Source organism: Oncorhynchus nerka, linkage group LG13 (genome assembly GCF_034236695.1).
Source record: "Oncorhynchus nerka isolate Pitt River linkage group LG13, Oner_Uvic_2.0, whole genome shotgun sequence".
Taxonomy (NCBI): domain Eukaryota; kingdom Metazoa; phylum Chordata; class Actinopteri; order Salmoniformes; family Salmonidae; genus Oncorhynchus; species Oncorhynchus nerka.
Window position 1 is genome coordinate 31090030 of NC_088408.1, and position 18757 is coordinate 31108786.

The following is an 18757-nucleotide window of genomic DNA, read 5'->3' on the forward strand; positions in this document are numbered from 1 at the left end:
GGCAACTCTTCCAATTTATTTAGCTCGGCAACTCTTCCAATTTATTTAGCTCGGCAACTCTTCCAATTTATTTAGCTCGGCAACTCTTCCAATTTATTTAGCTCGGCAACTCTTCCAATTTATTTAGCTCGGCAACTCTTCCAATTTATTTAGCTCGGCAACTCTTCCAATTTATTTAGCTCGGCAACTCTTCCAATTTATTTAGCTCGGCAACTCTTCCAATTTATTTAGCTCGGCAACTCTTCCAATTTATTTAGCTCGGCAACTCTTCAAACTGCCACCAGTTTGTCCCCAAAACATTTACAACAAAAACATATTGACAGTCAAATAAATAAGTGTGAATTTTTTTTTTAAAGGATATGTCATGTTGAAACCCTCATACTAAACACCAATGGTATTCAGTTTGTTTAGGATAATATTTTACAGATTTGTCATTCTATTTTTACATTTTAAAATTGTTCATATATTTTACATGTGATAAGGCCACACAGAGGGTCAAAGATAATTAGACACCTGTGATAATCTGAAGTACCCAAAAAAGCCTCTAGATGTCATGTGATCATTCCATATATTCCTTGAAAGTTACCAAAATTCTGCTAGTTTACTAGCAAAATTTGAAAGTTTCCAGTAATATACTATTGCTTTGCAACCCTAGTGGTGACTCATGATTGAATTATATTATTCCTGTCATTGATCATAGCTCTGTGCAGCCGTTTTAAAGCGAATATCCTGCAATTCTACAAATTATGCCATGCAGCTGAGAGAAAATGTTGAAGTATTAAAGCTAATTTCCTATGACTCTACATATTCTGCCATGGCGCTAAGAGAGCGCATTGCCGTTTTAAAACTAGTTTCCTGCAATTCTATGCATTTTGCCATTACTAATGCTGTGTTTTTTATACTCAAACATAATACCAAAATCAATTCTGCTAAATTTGTTTTTAGAATTTTAAGTTCTTCCGAACTGTCTAGCTTTTACTTTGGTTGTTTGTTCTCAAAGATGATATTATTTTTTTAAAGATATAGGTCCATTATTTTTTTCTACACTTAAAGCGTTTTTTACATCCTGGAAATTACATATATTTTTTAAATAATAATTACACTGTTTGCACTTAGGCGACCAAAAAAAAACACTTACACAGCCCACCCAATGATTATAATGACAGAAGAATCCCTGCTATGCTATGGATGGGTTCATTTGCATCACAAGTGGAAATAATACATTATTAAATTCAAGAGCTGATGCATACTTCCATGTGAGGCTGTTGGCTACGATGTTATCAGAATTGTATCTGATGCTGGTTTCGCATGAGAAAATGTGTTAAATCTGACACTGTGTGTGTTCCTGCCTGCCTTTCAGATGGAAATAGAGAAATTAAAGAAGACAGTTCAGTCGACGTGAAGTCTGACCCAATCAGCCTGGAACATCAGTCACCTATCTGTCTTTCCCTGACCCCGCTGGGCAGAGACTCAGGAGGGGGACGATGGCATTCCTATAATCCTTTTAGATATCAACCCATTCCACATTTGTAAGATTTACATTTTTGCACATGAAGGTTTTCTAGTTATATAAAGGTGTAATTAAATACGGATGTATATGTTTTTTTGTTACATTCTAGTTTCTGTTTTGTTTTGCCAACACAAATGATTGAGGCCTTTCTACTGTGCTGGACTGGCATTCTCTATGGGAATGTGTGAGGATTGCTCTCAATACTACTACTGATTCTGTATGAAGCGATAGTTTTTATTAGCGTTTGTTTTCTTATTTTTTACGACTTCCAAGTAGTTGATTTTAAGTATCCATGTTAGCATCTTTAGATCATAATGAATGATATTGTGATTTGTCGGTTGCTATGGCGGTGTTGTATTCCATTGCTTTGGCATTAGGGAGATTTTCTTTTCTTTTTTCCTAACATTCCTATCCAGGGTATCACTATTGTGCCTGTTAAAAAAATCTTAGTGTTAATATTGGTAGCTTACATTTATCAAAAGGTTTAGGCTTGCTGCATGATATATATTTTTTTAAGTCTACTGACGATGTGCTTACACAGAGGGCCGTTTTTCTCTTGAACAATTTATGTGAGAAGGTTCTCCCAGAAAGAGCAATTAGAGTCATTGTACAGGTGTATAATATAGATCCTATATTTAGTACCATCAAATACAGCCAATAATAGCCATACTTGAAAAGAGCACCAGTGATTTACGGGCTAAAACTATATTTTATTTCATGCCACTGTAAAGATTGTGGCTTACTCATTGATTGTTGTTCTCCTGTACGCCAAATGCTCTGACCCCTCTTTTATGAACCATATGCAGCTCTCTCCTACTCTTTCTCTGTAAAGGAAAGCCACGTGTACTTTAAAGAGTGAGCAATCTCTTTCCATCCTCCCAGGTGAGACCTGAAGTCCTGTATAGCAGTGACCTTTTGTGCGTCTGTTTCCATGTTGTCCTGAATGTGTCACATGTCTTTATGCTTTGACCAAGTACAAACATGGAGCGTGGAGGTTAACTGGACAGTACACAGTATCTCTGCCATTTCTCAGTACTGTAAGTGAGAGGCTGAATGGAAAGAGATCTACTTCATACAGAATGGTTAAGCTCTGCACCTTACTTATGCACCGCCAACACCACTGTTTGTCATTGAAACATCTGTTGTGACTGTCGAATGGTATTGGAGGACTCCGACACCCTGCTAGAGTTTAAGTTGAAAGCCTTAAAGATGGACCCAACATTAGCGTGAGCAGGGTGAACTCCTGGAAGGAGTTCACACAAGGTGTTTTTGATGGTATACATTCTGTGTACCGCTCAGACAAATCATGAAAGAAATCGCCTTTGATAAAAAAGCATCGGTTGCATCTATTTTATGCAGCAATTTGATGATTCTTAACGTGTTACTTAACCATGATGATCAGAAGGATGTTTGCCTCGACTCCAGATCCTCCTGAACACTATGGATGGCCTTCTGTCTGCATCCTTCTGCATATTATATTTTAGCAAGTGAATTATTGCTTTACATTTTGAGTATATAGTACCAATCAAAGTTTGGACACACCTACTCATTCCAGGGTTTTTCTTTATTTTTGCTATATTGTAGAATAATAGTGAAGACATCAAAACTATGAAATAACACATATGGAATCATGTAGTAACCAAAAGTATTAAACAAATCAAAATAGATTTTAGATTCTTCAAAGTTGTCACCCCTTGCCTTTTACTTTGAGGAATCTAAAATGTATTTTGATTTGTTTAATACTTTTGGTTACTACATGATTCCATATGTGTTATTTCAAAGTTTTGATAAATATATATATATATATATATACTGATCTCACAAAATGTCTTATCCAGGAAATATGTTGTCCTTCACAAGAGTACACCAAGCTGTGTACTATCCTCAGGCTTATCTTATCCCTTAAAAGAAAGCATTCCTGATCACGGGCTGTGTGTCCATGTGTATATGCATGGAAGGAAGCCTGAGAGCCTGTGTGTGTGTCTGAGGTTGGATTTTAGGTTTGTAAGTGTGTTTGGCCTTGTTGACATGCTGATCCCTAAAGCAATAAGAATCTGTAATGTCTCGTTTCCATCCCCCCATGTTTCGCATGGCTACATTCTAAGTTGAGGTTGACTAAAGAGATAATCATGCAAAGGTATATACAGTATGTATATATAAAGAAAAGGCTATCCATGTAACGGTTATTTGGCTTAATTACTGTACATTCCATTATTTGATGCAAAGAAAATAGGAAATATGTGCACATTTAACATCTTCAAGTGATCTTGTTTACATGTGCTGTGAAATTGCATGAAATTAGATTTTATTTCCTAAATGAATAAATATCTTTATTTACACTCATGAGTACCAGGTTATTTTATAATCATTTGTTATTGTGTTATGTGATTTTGTCCTGGTTGAGCTTGATCTCGTCTTTCGTAGGTACAGCACACCCTCACGGGGAGTCCTTTTCATGTCTTGGTAAAGCCAGAGGACATGTTTACTCATCAGTAAATGGAAGCAGCAGAGAATATTGACACAGAGCTGAATTGATAGGTCCACATGCTATTAGAGCAAGGGAGTCTATCTTGGAAGCATATAGTAGCTCTCCTGTCTAGGATGAATCAGAGCTGACTTTATACAGTGCATTCGAAAAGTATTCAGACCCCTTGATTTCGTTCCACATTTTGTTACAGCCTTATTCTAAGATTGATTCAATTGTTTTTTTTTCCCTCATCAATCTACATACAATATCCCATAATGACGAAGCGAAAACAGGTTTTTAGAAAATGTCAAATGTATTCAAAATAAACTGAAATGACATTTACATAAATATTCAGACCTTTTACTCAGTACTTTATTGAAGCACCTTTGTCAGCAATTACAGCCTAGAGTCTTCTTGGGAATGATGCTACTGCAGATCGTTTCAAGCTCTGTCAGGTTGGAGGTGGAGCGTTGCTGCACAGCTATTTTCAGGTCTCTCCAGAAATGTTCGATCGGGCTCTGACAGGGCCACTCAAGGACATTGAGACTCCTGCATTGTCTCGGCTTTGTGCTTAGGGTCGTTGTCCTGTTAGAAGGGGAACCTTTGCCCCAGTCTGAGGTCCTGTGTGCTCTGGAGCAGGTTTTCATTAAGGATCTATGTACTTTGCTTCGTTAATCTTTCCCTCAACCCTGACTAGTCTCCCAGTCCCGCCTCTGAAAAACATCCCCACAGCATGATTCTGCCACCACCAAGCTTCACCGTACGGATGGTGCCAGGTTTGCTCCAGATGTGACGCTTGGCATTCAGGCCAAAGAGTTCGATGTTGGTTTCATCAGACCAGAGAATCTTGTTTCTCATGGTCTGAGTCCTTTAGGTGCCTTTGGTACCCTTCACCAGATCTGTGCCTCGACACATGTCTCGGGGCTCTACGGACAATTCCACAAACTCAACTGTGGGAATTTATATAGACGGGTGTGTGCCTTTCCAAATCATGTCCAATCAATTGAATTTACCACAGGTGGACTCCCAAGTTGTAGAAAGATCTCAAGGATCATCAGTTGAAACAGGATGCACCTGATCTCAATTTCGAGTCTCATAGCAAATGGTCTGAATAGTTATGTAAATAAGGTATTTCAGTTTATTTTTAATACATTTGCTAACATTTCTAAAAACCTGTTTTCGCTTTGTCATTACTGGGTATTGTGTGTAGATTGATGAGGGGAAAAAAACTTTCTGTATGCACAGTAGCACCCTACAGGGTAGATTTATTGGAAACCGAGTTCTGCAATTAAATGGCGGGAAACATATTTTTACGCATAAGCTACATGCATATATATGACATTGGACAGATCGAACCTAATCAATGTGGATTCTTGGAGCACTGCTGTCCTGCAGAGTGAGAGTGACTGTCAGAGGCTACAGTCAATTTCACTGACACCGTCACACAATAGCAACAACATCCAATGTCCTAGCAATGCCACAATGGCAATTTGCAACACCTTTTTGTCCTCTGTTCTCGTCTACTATCTGAACTCTGACCACGTTGTCTATTCTGAAAGCAATTTGCCGCACTCCACTCATAAGGAAAAGGGGGACAGTGAGTCTCCCAGAGACAAAGGCGGGTGTCTTACTGCCTCACGCATCTTTGTCAGCTTGACAATAGCAGCTGTGAGCACTTAAGCCCTCCATACAAAAACTCTGGTTCAGGGGATTGACTAGCATCATGGCAAAGAGCTTTCTCCTGCCTTCATTTGGTAACACTTTACCCCCAATCCTCCTACTGGAAGCAAAACACAACATGACTGGTATTGTGACACCATGTGCAAAGGATTGTGTAAATACAGTTTTCAGTGCGTGGAATGTCAGTGAGTGTGATGCCTAATTAGTATTTATCTTGTAAAAGAGCTGTATTTACTTAGGCTAAACATGAGGAAAGATCACAGCATGAATGGTTATAGTACTAGCTAATTAGATTGTCTGAGAATACCTAATTGATGTGTTAGAGGGCATAGTAATAGTAGCTTCAAATGAGCTTGTTGACCATGAAAGAGACATGGGGTATTTTGCCATAGTAATTTTGCTCATGAGCATCAATATGTGGTGCTACAGTGTGGTTGTCAATGGCCAGCTAAACTTTGATATTTCAGTATAATCCAATACATTACTAAGAAATGTTGTTGAAAAACATGGCCAAAAGTCAAAACTATTTGAACATCCTAAGATATTTACAAGTGACTGTGTGGGATATTTTTTTTAATTTGTACAGTATTTTACCAAATACAATAATACCCTGTTTGGTTGCCCTCCCCACTCGACAGATTTACCTGCCAGTTCATTAAACAGACTTGTTTAATTTTCTAAGGTGCCCATACAAGTGTTGCCCTCCTGAACCATCTGTGTAATTGATATTTCATAACAAGCAGCCTGTTTCGTAACCGGTATCTGATGCTGTATTGAAGAGGAAGCTTTTATGATAATTGCCAACCAGGATTACACAGGGTACAATTTCTTACATTTGGAAGATTGTCTGCATTTATTTAGAGAAAAAGAGTGTAGGCATGTATGACAGTGTGCAAGATGTGACATGACGTAATGCACTTGTTTCGTTGAATAACAAAAGACAAATGATGAATAAGTATGAGATTCTCACATCTTCATATCAGGTTTTGTCTCGTTTCTCCTTTCCTGCTGTTTATTGTTGATGTTACGGCTGAGCCACAGGCTTTCCATGTGTTGTGTTGTTCCTGTGGGAATCAGCTGACGTTCCATTTGATAGACCCGCTAGTTCAAATGAAAGCGTTTCACTCCACTGGTCTTAGCAACATGGTAACTGCACACACTCACTTCGAGCACCACCCCACTGCTTGATGACTGCACGCTGCTACCTCTCAGGATTGGATTTTTTTTGCTTTTGTTCATCAAAAGAATTCCTCTTTATTCCGCTAGGACTGAAGTTCACTGAATCTCACTGGGTCCTCAGGCATAGCTGTGGAGGGTTTTTCTGTTCATTTAAACTATTGTAAAGTGTTTGGGTGTACAGGGTTCACGGAGGGCTGATTCGTCTCTAACCATGGGGCACCATTGCCTTTCAAGCCTTACACATTCTGTTAAATATTTGGATTGTTTGTCACTAATCATTAGCTCAAGTTCTTGCGGACAGTAAATATGAAATTCTACTTTTACCTCTCACAAAGACTGTCATGTTTCTGTCTAACTGTGATGATGACGTAGCCTGATGTTATAGTGATGTACAGTATGTATGCCTTGAATTTCTTCACATTTTATTCTTACAAAATGGGATTCAAATGGATTTGTCATTTTTGTCAACAATCTACACAAAATACTAGTGGAATAGAAATTATATATTTTTTTAAAGATAAATCAACATTATCTAAAATAGCTTGCCTAAATTAGTTCAGGAGGAAAATTTGGCTTAGCATATCACATGGACTCTGTCTGTGAAATCATAGCTGGGTTGACGTAACTTTTTTTTAAATTAACCCTTCCTCTGTCCCCCATACATGAATCTGTAAGCGTCCCTCAGTCAAGTATTGAATTTCAAGCACAGATTCAACTACAAAGACCAGGGAGTTTTTCGAAAGCATCAGAAACAAATGGAGTGATTGGTAGATGCTTAACATCAACAAATCAGATATTGAATATCTCTAAGCATGGTCAAGTTAATAGTTATGCTGTGGATAATGTATTAAGCCACCCAGAATCATCAAAGATAGTCATACTTCTCAACTGAGCAGCAGGACAGGAATGAAATTGATGTTACCATGAGGCTATTGGTGATTTTAAAACCGCTACAGAGTTCAATGGCAGCGATGGGAGAAAGCTAAGGTGTGCACATACATTGTAATGACTCCACAATAAAGACCTAAATGATGAAAGAGTGAAAAGAAGACAAATATTCCAAAGCATGTATTTTGTATGCAACAAGACACTAAAGTAATACAGCAAAGGAATACACTTTTTGGCTTAAATGCAAAGCCTTATGTTTGTGGCAAATCCAACTGCCTCCTTATTTTCAAGCATGGTGGTAGCTGCATCATGGTATGGGTATGCTTGAGATCGGCAAATACTGGGGAATTTTTCAGGATAAAAAGAAACAGAACGGAGCTAAGCACAAGCAAAATCCTAGAGGGAAAACCTGGTTAAGTCTTTACGCCACAGACTGGGAGAGGGATTCACCTTGCAGCAGGACTATAACCTACGACACAAGGCCAAATCTATATGGGAGTTTCTTACTAAGAATACAGTGAATGTTCCTGAGGGGCCAAGTCCAGACTTAAATCTGCTTGAAAATCTATGGAAAGACTTGACAGAGCTTAAAGAATTTTGAAAAGAATAATGGGCAAATATTGCACAATCCAGGTGAACAAAGCTCTTAGAGACTTAGAGATTGGGAGAATGTCATATGGTCAGATGAAACCAAAATATAACTTTTTGGTAAAAACTCATCGTGTTTGGAGGACAAAGAATGCTGAGTTGCATCCAAAGAACACCATACCTACTGTGAAGCATGGGGGTGGAAACATCATGCTTTGGGGCTGTTTTTCCAGGACGACTGATCCGTGTAAAGGAAAGAATGAATGGGGCCATGTATCGTGAGATTTTGAGTGAAAACCTCCTTCCATCAGCACGGGCATTGAAGATGAAACGTGGCTGGGTCTTTCAGCATGACAATGATCCCAAACACACCGCCCGGGCAACGAAGGAGTGGCTTCGTAAGAAGCATTTCAAGGTCCTGGAGTGGACTAGCCAGTCTCCAGATCTCAACCCCATAGAAAATCTTTGGAGGGAGTTGAAAGTCTGTGTTGCCCAGCAACAGCCCCAAAACATCACTGCTCTAGAGGAGATCTGCATGGAGGAATGGGCCAAAATACCAGCAACAGTGTGTGAAAACCTTGTGAAGACTTATAGAAAACATTTGACCTCTGTCATTGCCAACAAAGGGTATATAACAATGTATTGAGATAAACTTTTGTTATTGACCAAATACTTATTTTCCACCATAATTTGCATTTAAATTCATTAAAAATCCTACACTGTGATTTTCTGGATTGTTTTTTCTCATTTTGTCTGCCATAGTTGAAGTGTACCTATGATGGAAATTACAGGCCTCTCTCATCTTTTTAAGTGGGAGAACATGCACAATTGGTGGCTGACTAAATACTTTTTTGCCCCACTGTATAATCACACACACATACATACAGTGCCCTCGGGAAAGTATTCAGACCCCTTGGCTTTTTCCAAACTTTTAATAAAATGAAAACATACCCCATACACACAATTCCCCATAATGACAAAGTGAAAACAGATTTTGGAACAAATGTATTACAGATTTAAAAAACACATGCGTAAATAAGGTAAGTATTCATCTACAAGGCCATGCTAGGCAAAGCTCCGCCTTATCTCAGCTCACTGGTCACGATGGCAACACCCATCCGTAGCACGCGCTCCAGCAGGTGTATCTCATTGAGCATCCCCAAAGCCAACACCTCATTCGGCCGCCTTTCGTTCCAGTACTCTGCTGCCTGTGACTGGAACGAATTGCAAAAATCGCTGAAGTTGGAGACTTTTATCTCCCTCACCAACTTCAAACATCAGCTATCTGAGCAGCTAACCGATCGCTGCAGCTGTACATAATCTATTGGTAAATAGCCCACCCATTTTCACCTACCTCATCCCCACAGTTTTTATTTATTTACTTTTCTGCTCTTTTGCACACAAATATCTCTACCTGTACATGATCATCTGATCATTTATCACTCCAGTGTTAATCTGCAATATTGTAATTATTCGCCTACCTCCTCATGCCTTTTGCACACATTGTATATAGACCCCCCCTTTTTTTTCTCTACTGTGTTATTGACTTGTTAATTGTTTACTCCATGTGTAACTCTGTGTTGTCTGATCACTCTGCTATGCTTTATCTTGGCCAGGTCGCAGTTGCAAATGAGAACCTGTTCTCAACTAGCCTACCTGGTTAAATAAAGGTGAAATAAAAAATTTTTTTTTTTTAAATAATAAATTCAGACTCTTTTCTATGAGACTCAAAATTGAGCAGGTGCATCCTGTTTCCATGGATCATCCTTGAGATGTTTCAACAATGTGATTGGAGTCCACCTGTGGTAAATTCAATTGATTTGACATGATTTGGAAAGGCACAAACCTGTCTATAGAAGGTCCCACAGTGGACAGTGCATGTCAGAGCAAAAACCAAGCCATGAGGTCAAAGGAATTGAGTGTAGAGCGCCGAGAAAGGATTGTTTCGAGGTACAGATCTGGTGAAGGGTACAAAAACATTTCTGCAGCATTGAAGATCCCCAAGAGCACAGTGGCCTCCATCATTCATGGAAGAAGTTTGGAACCACCAAGACTCTTCCTTGCACTGGCCGCCCAGCCAAACTAAACAATCGGGGAAGATGGGCCTTGGTCAGGGAGGTGACCAAGAACCCGAAGGTCACTTTGACAGAGCTCCGGAGTTCCTCTGTGGAGATAGTTGATATTCTGGAAGGTTGTCCTATCTCTGCAGCACTCCACCAATCAGGCCTTTATGGTAGACTGTCCAGACGGAAGTCACTCCTCAGTAAAAGACACATGACAGCCTGCTTGGAGTTTGCCAGAAGAAGTGACGCTTGAATGCCAAGCTTCTAGAGGAAACATTGCACCATCCCTATGGTGAGGCACGGTTGTGGCAGCATCATGCTTTGGGGATGTTTTTCAGCGGCAGGGACTGGGAGACTGGTAAAGGATCAAGAGAAAGATCAACAGAGCAAAGTACAGAGAGATCTTTGATGAAAATCTGCTTCAGAGTGCTCAGCACCTCAGACTGAGGCGAAGGTTCCCCTTCCAACAGGACAACGAACCTAAGCACACAGCCAAGACAGCGCAGGAGTGGCTTCGGGACAAGTCTCTGAATGTCCTCGTGTGGCCCAGCTAGAGCCTGGACTTGAACCCGATCGAACATCTCTGGGAGACCTGAAAATAGCTATGCCTTGACGATACCCATCCAACCTGACATAGCTTGAGAGGATCTGCAGAGAAGAATAGGAGAAACTCCCCAAATACAGGTGTGCCGAGCTTGTTGCGTCATACCCAAAAAGTCTTAAGGCTGTAATTGCTGCCAAAGGTGCTTTTCTTTATTTTTTAAAATTAGCAACCATTTCTAAAATCCTGTTTTTGCTTTGTCTTTATAGGATATTGTGTGTAGATTGATGAGGGCGGAGGGGAACAATTTAATCCATTTTAGAATAAGGCTGTAACCTAACAAAATGTGGAAAAAGTCAAAGGGTCTGAATATTTTCCAAAGGCACCGTATATTATTTAACCCTACCACCCCACCCCTGATTGGAGTAAACTAACGGACCTTAATACGTCTCCTGCTTCTTACAGCTATTTTCTTTTACATATACAGTACATATAGTTAACTAATCATACACGCATTCCTAATTTACTGTTTCTGCAAGTGCAGGATTTTCATACACAGCTGCCAATCTCCCATTCATTTTGATCTTAACTCCAACCCTCCAATGTCCACAGATTAACGCATGTTTCCAAGTATAATACCATTTTGCTATTTGCTTTTTCAATGCAGTAAATCCCTCCATTTTAATGTGATTTTACGTTAGTCACGAACCTCCCTATTTGTTACATTTCTACGGATATTGCCTTAAAAATAAATACTTTAACCAAGAGTATAATGATATTTCCCATTGACTGATCATGTTTAAAAAAAAAAAATGATGTCCTAACAATACAGTTTGCAGGTTCATCTGAACCCTGATATTATGACTTAACCATTCCTGGAGCTGACTCCAAAATGAGCCACCGATGGTAAGTACCAGAAAAGATGATCTATTAATTCTGTTTCCTCCTGGTTGTTCAATGCCCCATATATTGAGCATTATTTTTGATGCAAATATTTTACGTATTAGCTTGAATTGAAATGAACAGATTGCTGTGTTTATTGTTTTATATATCAGTTTGTGATTTATTTTAATTTTATGGATGACAGACATTCTTTCATTTCTTCTTTCAATTATTACGTCTTCCAATTTTGTGGCAGAGCCACGATGAGTTGGGTATAATTTTGCATTGAGCAGACACCTCCATACACTGCTAGTTGTTTGTGTAACATCATTTTACATGACTTCTTTACAAATGTCCATAAATATTAAACACTTCTTGTACATTTTTCCCTCCAAGAAAATGGTGTTTTTCTCTATCAGTACTTTGAAGTTTTGCCATATTATTTGCTGTAATATTTAATCTGCCTTTTCTGGAGGAGGAAATTGAATTTGCAGCCAACTCTGTACGGCTTATTTTGAGTATCTTCATTTTTTGAAAGATGATTCAATGTCAATCCACTGAAAGAGGTTTAATCTGCAATAAGGCAAAGTGCCCCCTCTTAAATATATGTGCTTCTCTTTGTAGCCTGCTGGGAAAAAGTGTTTGGATTTAGACATGCACAGAACATGATCTGAAATAAAAGGACTAACTGATTTTACGTACAAAGAAACGTTCTACCTTTGAAGTTGGGAGAGTGTAATTGTTTTATAGATTAAATGTGACACTGTCTTTGGAGCAAGCTAAGCATAACTATACCGAACAAAAATATAAATGCAACATGTAAAGTGTTGGTCCCATGTTTCATGACCTGAAATAAAGGATCCCAGAAATGTTCCATATGCACAAAAAAAGCTTATTTCTCCTAAATGTTGTGCACAAATTTGTTTACATCCCTGTTGGTGAGCATTTCTCATTTGGCAAGATAATCCATCCACCTGACAGGTGTGGCAATCGAGAAGCTGATTAAACAGAATTATCATTACACAGGTGCACCTTGTGCTGGGGACAATAAAAGACCACTCTAATGTGATGTTTTGTCACACAACACAATGCCAAAGATGTCTCAGGTTTTGAGGGAGCCTGCAATTGGCATGTGGGCTGCAGGAATGTCCACCAGAGCTGTTGCCAGAGAATTGAATCTTAATTTCTCTACCATAAGCTGCCTCCAATGTCATTTTAGAAAATGTGTCAGTATGTCCAACCAGCCTCACAACCGCAGACCACGTGTAACCATGCCAGCTGAGGAACTCCACATCCGTCTTCACCTGTGGGATCGCCTGAGACCACCTCCACTGTTTTAGAGAATTTGGCAGTACGTCCAAACGGTCTCACATCTGCATATCTAACAGGGTTTGTTATGTTTCCACTTGCCTCTAAAGAAATGTGTATTTAATGTTCAAGCATTCTTATTGGTTGGTTGAACATTGATGACAATAAGGTGTGTTGTGATTGGCCCCGCTTGCAGATAGGGGGAGATCGCGAACGTCAGGTCGTTCTGAATGCTGTGTTCTATTTTACAATGTGTACAAGTTTGCTGTACGTTACTGATTTATACATGTTAGGAATTGAGGGGCTTTCTGGGATGTGCTTTGGCATATGATTGCTGTAAAGAAGTGTGTTTGCTAGCATACACCGATGTAATGGTCACATTTATACATGTGTGGGTATATGGTACCTGCCCACTGCTAACACAGTTGTCTTCATGCTACAGATTTTGCCATCAACAGCAATCAATATTGTTAAGCCCTGCACAACTAACGTGCTGTTTCCCATTTAACAACAGCAACAGAAATAAATGATGCTCAACTGGGACCACTGGCTGATGTGATTTATTTGGAGAAAACACAACGCAAGGAGAGTACGATATACATCCGTCACACATACCACGTGTATGGCGTCGTGTGGGCAAGCGGTTTGCTGATAACATTGTGAACAGTGTCCCATGGTGGGGTTGTGCTATGGGCAGGCATAAGCTACGGACAATGAACACAATTGCATTTTATTGATGACAATTTGAATGCACAGAGATACCGTGATGTCGTGCCTCCATTACCTCATGTTTCGATATGATCATGCTCGGCCCCATGTCGCAAGGATCTGTACACAATTTCTGGAAGATGAAAATGTCCCAGTTCTTCCATGGCCTGCATACTCACCAGACATGTCACCCTTTGAGCTTGTTTAGGATGCTCTGGATCGACATATACGACAGCATGTTCCAGTTCCTGACAATGTCCAGCAACTTCGCACAGCCATTGAAGAGGAGTGGGACAACATTCCACAGGCCACAATCAACAGCCTGATCAACTCTATTCGAAGGAGATGTGTCTCGCTGCCTCAGGAAAATGGTGGTCACACCAGATACTGACTGATTTTCTGATCCACGCCCCTTTTTGAATGTATCTGTGACCAACAGATGCTTATCTGTGTTCCCAGTCATGTGAAATCTATAGATGTCGGCCTAATGAATTTATTTCAATGGACTCATTTCCTTGCATGAACTGTAACTGTAAAATCTTTGAAATTGTTGCATGTTGCATTTAGATTTTTCTTCAGTATAGTTTATGGAGGCTTTTTTAATGTAGCCCTCCACTCTCTAGTAAGTTCATCTGCATGGTTTGCCATTCCAAATTAAACTGAATATTTTTTGATGAAATGATTTGGGGGAAAAAAAGAGTTGGTAGTGCCATGGATATGTAAAATGCAATATTACTAGATCATTAATCAGGGTAATTTCCCTGTAGATGGACAGGTTTTCCTCTATGGTTTCAAGGTCCTATCTATTTTATTTTATTTTTATTGAAATGTATAGTTGCCAGATCATTCAACTTTTCTGGGATACAGTGCCTTAAAGTATTCACACCTACAGTAGTGCTGTGGTGGTCATGCCATTTTGCCAGCTTGTTATTTTCATGCAAAATCCCGCCAGTCCCACGGTGACCGGTGCCGTTGCATTTTAAAAAGTCTAATAAATCTATTGAATTTACACCATCACAAATCCATTACTTAGGTCAGGTCTAAAGAAACATTATGATATTTTATAGAACCAAATATAAGTTGATCTACTGTGTTATGCTCCATGCCATAGGCTGTGAACTTGTTCATTTAGCTGACATGATATGCTTAAATCCAGTCCCATTATATGATTTAATAGTAAGAATGTTACTGAATGTTGCTGAATAAAATATAAAGGACATTTTTTCCCATTCTGGAGTGAGGGTGCTATGTTGAGCAAAAGTGATTATTTGAAACAGGTCCTATACGATAGATTTATAGTTGTTTGGCAACTTTAGTTGTGAATAACACAAACCTTAGAATGTCTTAGAAATCAAAACATATATGGGCTGCATGGAGCGACTATCTGCTATTGATTTGAGAAAGTCGCAAAAAAAACTTGCGCTCTGTTTCTTGCCTCAGGCTGCACAGCTGTTCTCTCATCAAGTTATCATATTTTCACCCATCACACTATTCTCAATTTAACCTCGTCTTTACTAATATGTTAAATTAGTTTCGATTTAGAATGGCCCATTATCGAATGGGAAGGGACAGAGGAAGACATTTTATCCATATGCACTCGAAAAGCGAATGGAGGCAGCATGCTTTCCCGCCGGGCAGTTTTTCAATGATGCTGGGTAGGCTACTTCGGTTTCATACCAGAGCATGTTCTTAATATGAGCAGCTGAGAAATACACTATACACTGCATTCGGAAAGTATTCAGACACCTTGACTTTTTCCTTATTCTAAAATGGATTAAATGGCTGTTTTTCCCCCTCAATCTACACATAATACCCCACAATGACAAAGCAAAAACAGGTTTTTAGAAAGTGGAGCAATTAAAAAATATATATATATATAAACTGAAATATCATATTTATATAAGTATTCAGATGCTTTACTCAGTACTTTGTTGAAGCACCTTTGGCAGTGATTACAGCCCCCAGTCTTCTTGCGTATGAAGCTACAAGCTTAGCACACCTGTGTTTGGGGAGTTTCTCCTATGTATTTTCTGCAGATCCTCTAAAGCTCTGTCAGGTTGGATGTGGAGCGTCGTTGCACAGCTATTTTCAGGTCTCTCCAGAGATGTTCAGCCAGGTTCAAGTCCGGGCTCTGGCTGGGCCACTCATGGAGAGTTAGAGGCTTCTCCCAAAGCCACTCCTGTGTTGTCTTGGCTGTGTGCTTAAGGTCATTGTCCTGTTGGAAGTCTCAGGTCCTGAGTGCTCTGGAGCAAGTTTTCAACATGGATCGGTCTATTCTTTGCTCTGTTCATCTTTCCCTTGATCCTGACTAGTCTCCCAGTCCCTGCCGCTGAAAAATATCCCCACAGCATGATGCTGCCACCACCATGCTTCACCATAGGGATGGTGCCAGGTTTCCTCTAGACGTGATGCTTGGCATTCAGGCCAAAGAGTTCAATCTTGGTTTCATCGGACCAGAGACACTTGTTTCTCATGGTCTGAGAGTCTTTAGGTGCCTTTTGGAAAACTCCAAGCGGGCTGTCATGTGCCTTTTACTGAGGAGTGACTTCCATCTGGCCACTCTACCATAAAGGCCTGATTGGTGGAGTGCTGCTGAGATGGTTGTCCTTCTGGAAGGTTCTCCCAGGTCCACAGAAGAACTCTGGAGCTCTGTCAGAGTGACCATCGGGTTCTTGGTCATTTCCCTGACTAAGGCCCTTCTCCCCCGATCGCTCCGTTTGGTCAGGTGGCCAGCTCTAGGAAGAGTCTTGGTGGGTCCAAACTTCTTTCATTTAAGAATGATGGAGGCCACTGTGTTTGGGAAGCTTCAGTGCTGCCGAAATATTTTGGTATCCTTCCCCAGATCTGTGCCTCAACACAATCCTGTCTCTGAGCTCTATGGACAATTCCTTTGACCTCATGGCTTGGTATTTGCTCTGACATGCATGGTCAACTGTAGAACCTTATATAGACTGGTGTGTGTCTTTCCAAATCATGTCAAATCAATTGAATTTATCACAGGTGGACTCCAGGTTCTAGAAACATCTCAAGGATGATTAATGGAAACATGATGCACCTGAGCTCAATTTTGAGTCTCATTGCCAAGGGTCTGAATACTTAAGTAAATAAGTTATTTATTCATTATAAATTTGCAAACATTTCTAGAAGGAGAAGACGGTAGAGGTGCATCAAAGCTGGGACAGAGAGACTGATAGAAGCTGTTTATCTTCAGGCCATCAGACTGTGAAACAGTCACCACTAGCCAGCCTCCGCTCAATAACCTGCCCTGAACCTTAGTCATGCTTACTATCCGGCTACCACCCGGTAGTCTACCCTGCACCTTAGAGACTGCATTGCCCTATGTACATAGAGTCATTCAACACTGGTCACTTTAATAATGTTTACATACCGTTTTTCACACTTTATATGTACTGTGTTCTAGTCGTGGCTCTTCCTGTATAACTACTGCTGTACACACCTTTTCTATTCATATGCTGTCTATACACACCATTCTAAAATATATACCGGACTCTGACATTGTTGGAGCTAGAAACACAAGTATTTCGCTGCACCTGTGATAACCTCTGTAAATCTGTGTGCGCAACCAATACACTTGATTTGATTTGTTCACCTTCATATGCAGTGGTGCAAAAATACTTTGAAGTACTATTTAAGTAGTTTTTGGGGTATCTGTACTTTACTATTTATATTTTTGATTACTTTTACTTCACTACATTCCTTAAGAAAATATTGTACTTTTGTACATTTATTTCCATTGACACCCAAAAGTACTTGTTACATTTTGAATGTTTAGCAGGACAGGAAAATAGTCAAATTCATGCACTTATCAAGAGAACATCCCTCTTCATCCCTATTGCCTCTGATCTGGCGGACTCACTAAACACAAATGCTTTCTTTTGTAAATGATGTCTGAATGTTGGGAGTATGCCCCTGGCTTTCCGTAAATTAAATATACAAGAAAATGGTGCCATCTGGTTTGCTTAATGAGGAATTTCAATTGATTTATACTTTTACTTTTGATACTTAAGTATATTTTAAACCAAACACTGACTTTTACTCAAGTAGCATTTTACTGGGTGACTTACTTTTACTTGAGTCATTTTCTATTAATTTGACTATTTCCACCAGTGTTCTTATGTAGGGACAAATAGCACCTTTTTGCAGGGAGATGAACTGTTATTTTGAAGCTTGCCACGTCTCATGGTACTGAGAGAAGAACGTGATCTTGGAGAACAATCCCCGTGGTATGAATACTATTCTGCACCATCGGGTGTTGTTTTCAAAATTAAATTGGTCTATTCATTATTTTTGAAGGACCCTTCCCTCTTGGCACACCATGCCATTTCAATGTGGAGAATTGGGTCATATTTAGTTATGTTGATCAATGAGATTACAACCTATTTTCACTACGCTTTCAAATACCGTCTCTAAAACCAAATTCCAATGAAACATCTTTCAGATTGTTGGTTTAGTTGTCACAATGAGAATACAGTGTCAGATATTTTTGTTTATTTATACAACAATTGAATGTGTTATGACTGTGCTTCACTTCATACCACAAGCAAATGACTTGGATTGCAGTTGAGATTATATTAAAGTACATGGTGCTGATCAATGCTGTTTGAGATTCTGCACAGATTATTATAGAAATTCTGAAGATTGCCACAGACCCGTGACCTTTTCATACTATCTTGGGCATACACGCTTTCTATGATTACATAAGAAAACATTTATAGTTCCAGTAACCTCTAAATGTGGCCAAGGATGTGTTACTCATTTTAAGGTTGAATAGTATTATTACATTAGTTTGTAAAACAGCTTTAACTTTTGGCTATTTACTGTATTAGAAAAGCAATATTGAATTGTGTTTGGTTGACAACGCAACCAAATATCAACATTTTTAAAAGGAGATGTAACTTCTGCTTGGATGGTTCCATTTGAAC

General features: G+C 39.4%; 1 protein-coding gene across 4 annotated transcripts in view; it reads left to right on the forward strand.

Annotated features, from left to right (window-relative positions):
- Positions 1 to 3849, forward strand: part of LOC115139358 (CD2-associated protein-like) — a 116302-nt gene extending 112453 nt beyond the window's left edge. For all 4 annotated transcript variants that reach the window (XM_029676632.2, XM_029676633.2, XM_029676635.2 and 1 more), the window contains one exon: positions 1361 to 3849. In XM_029676632.2, coding sequence (XP_029532492.2) covers positions 1361 to 1402 — 42 coding nt within the window. In that variant the 3' untranslated portion in view covers positions 1403 to 3849. The remainder of the gene's footprint in view (positions 1 to 1360) is intronic.
- Positions 3850 to 18757: the final 14908 nt, after the last annotated feature.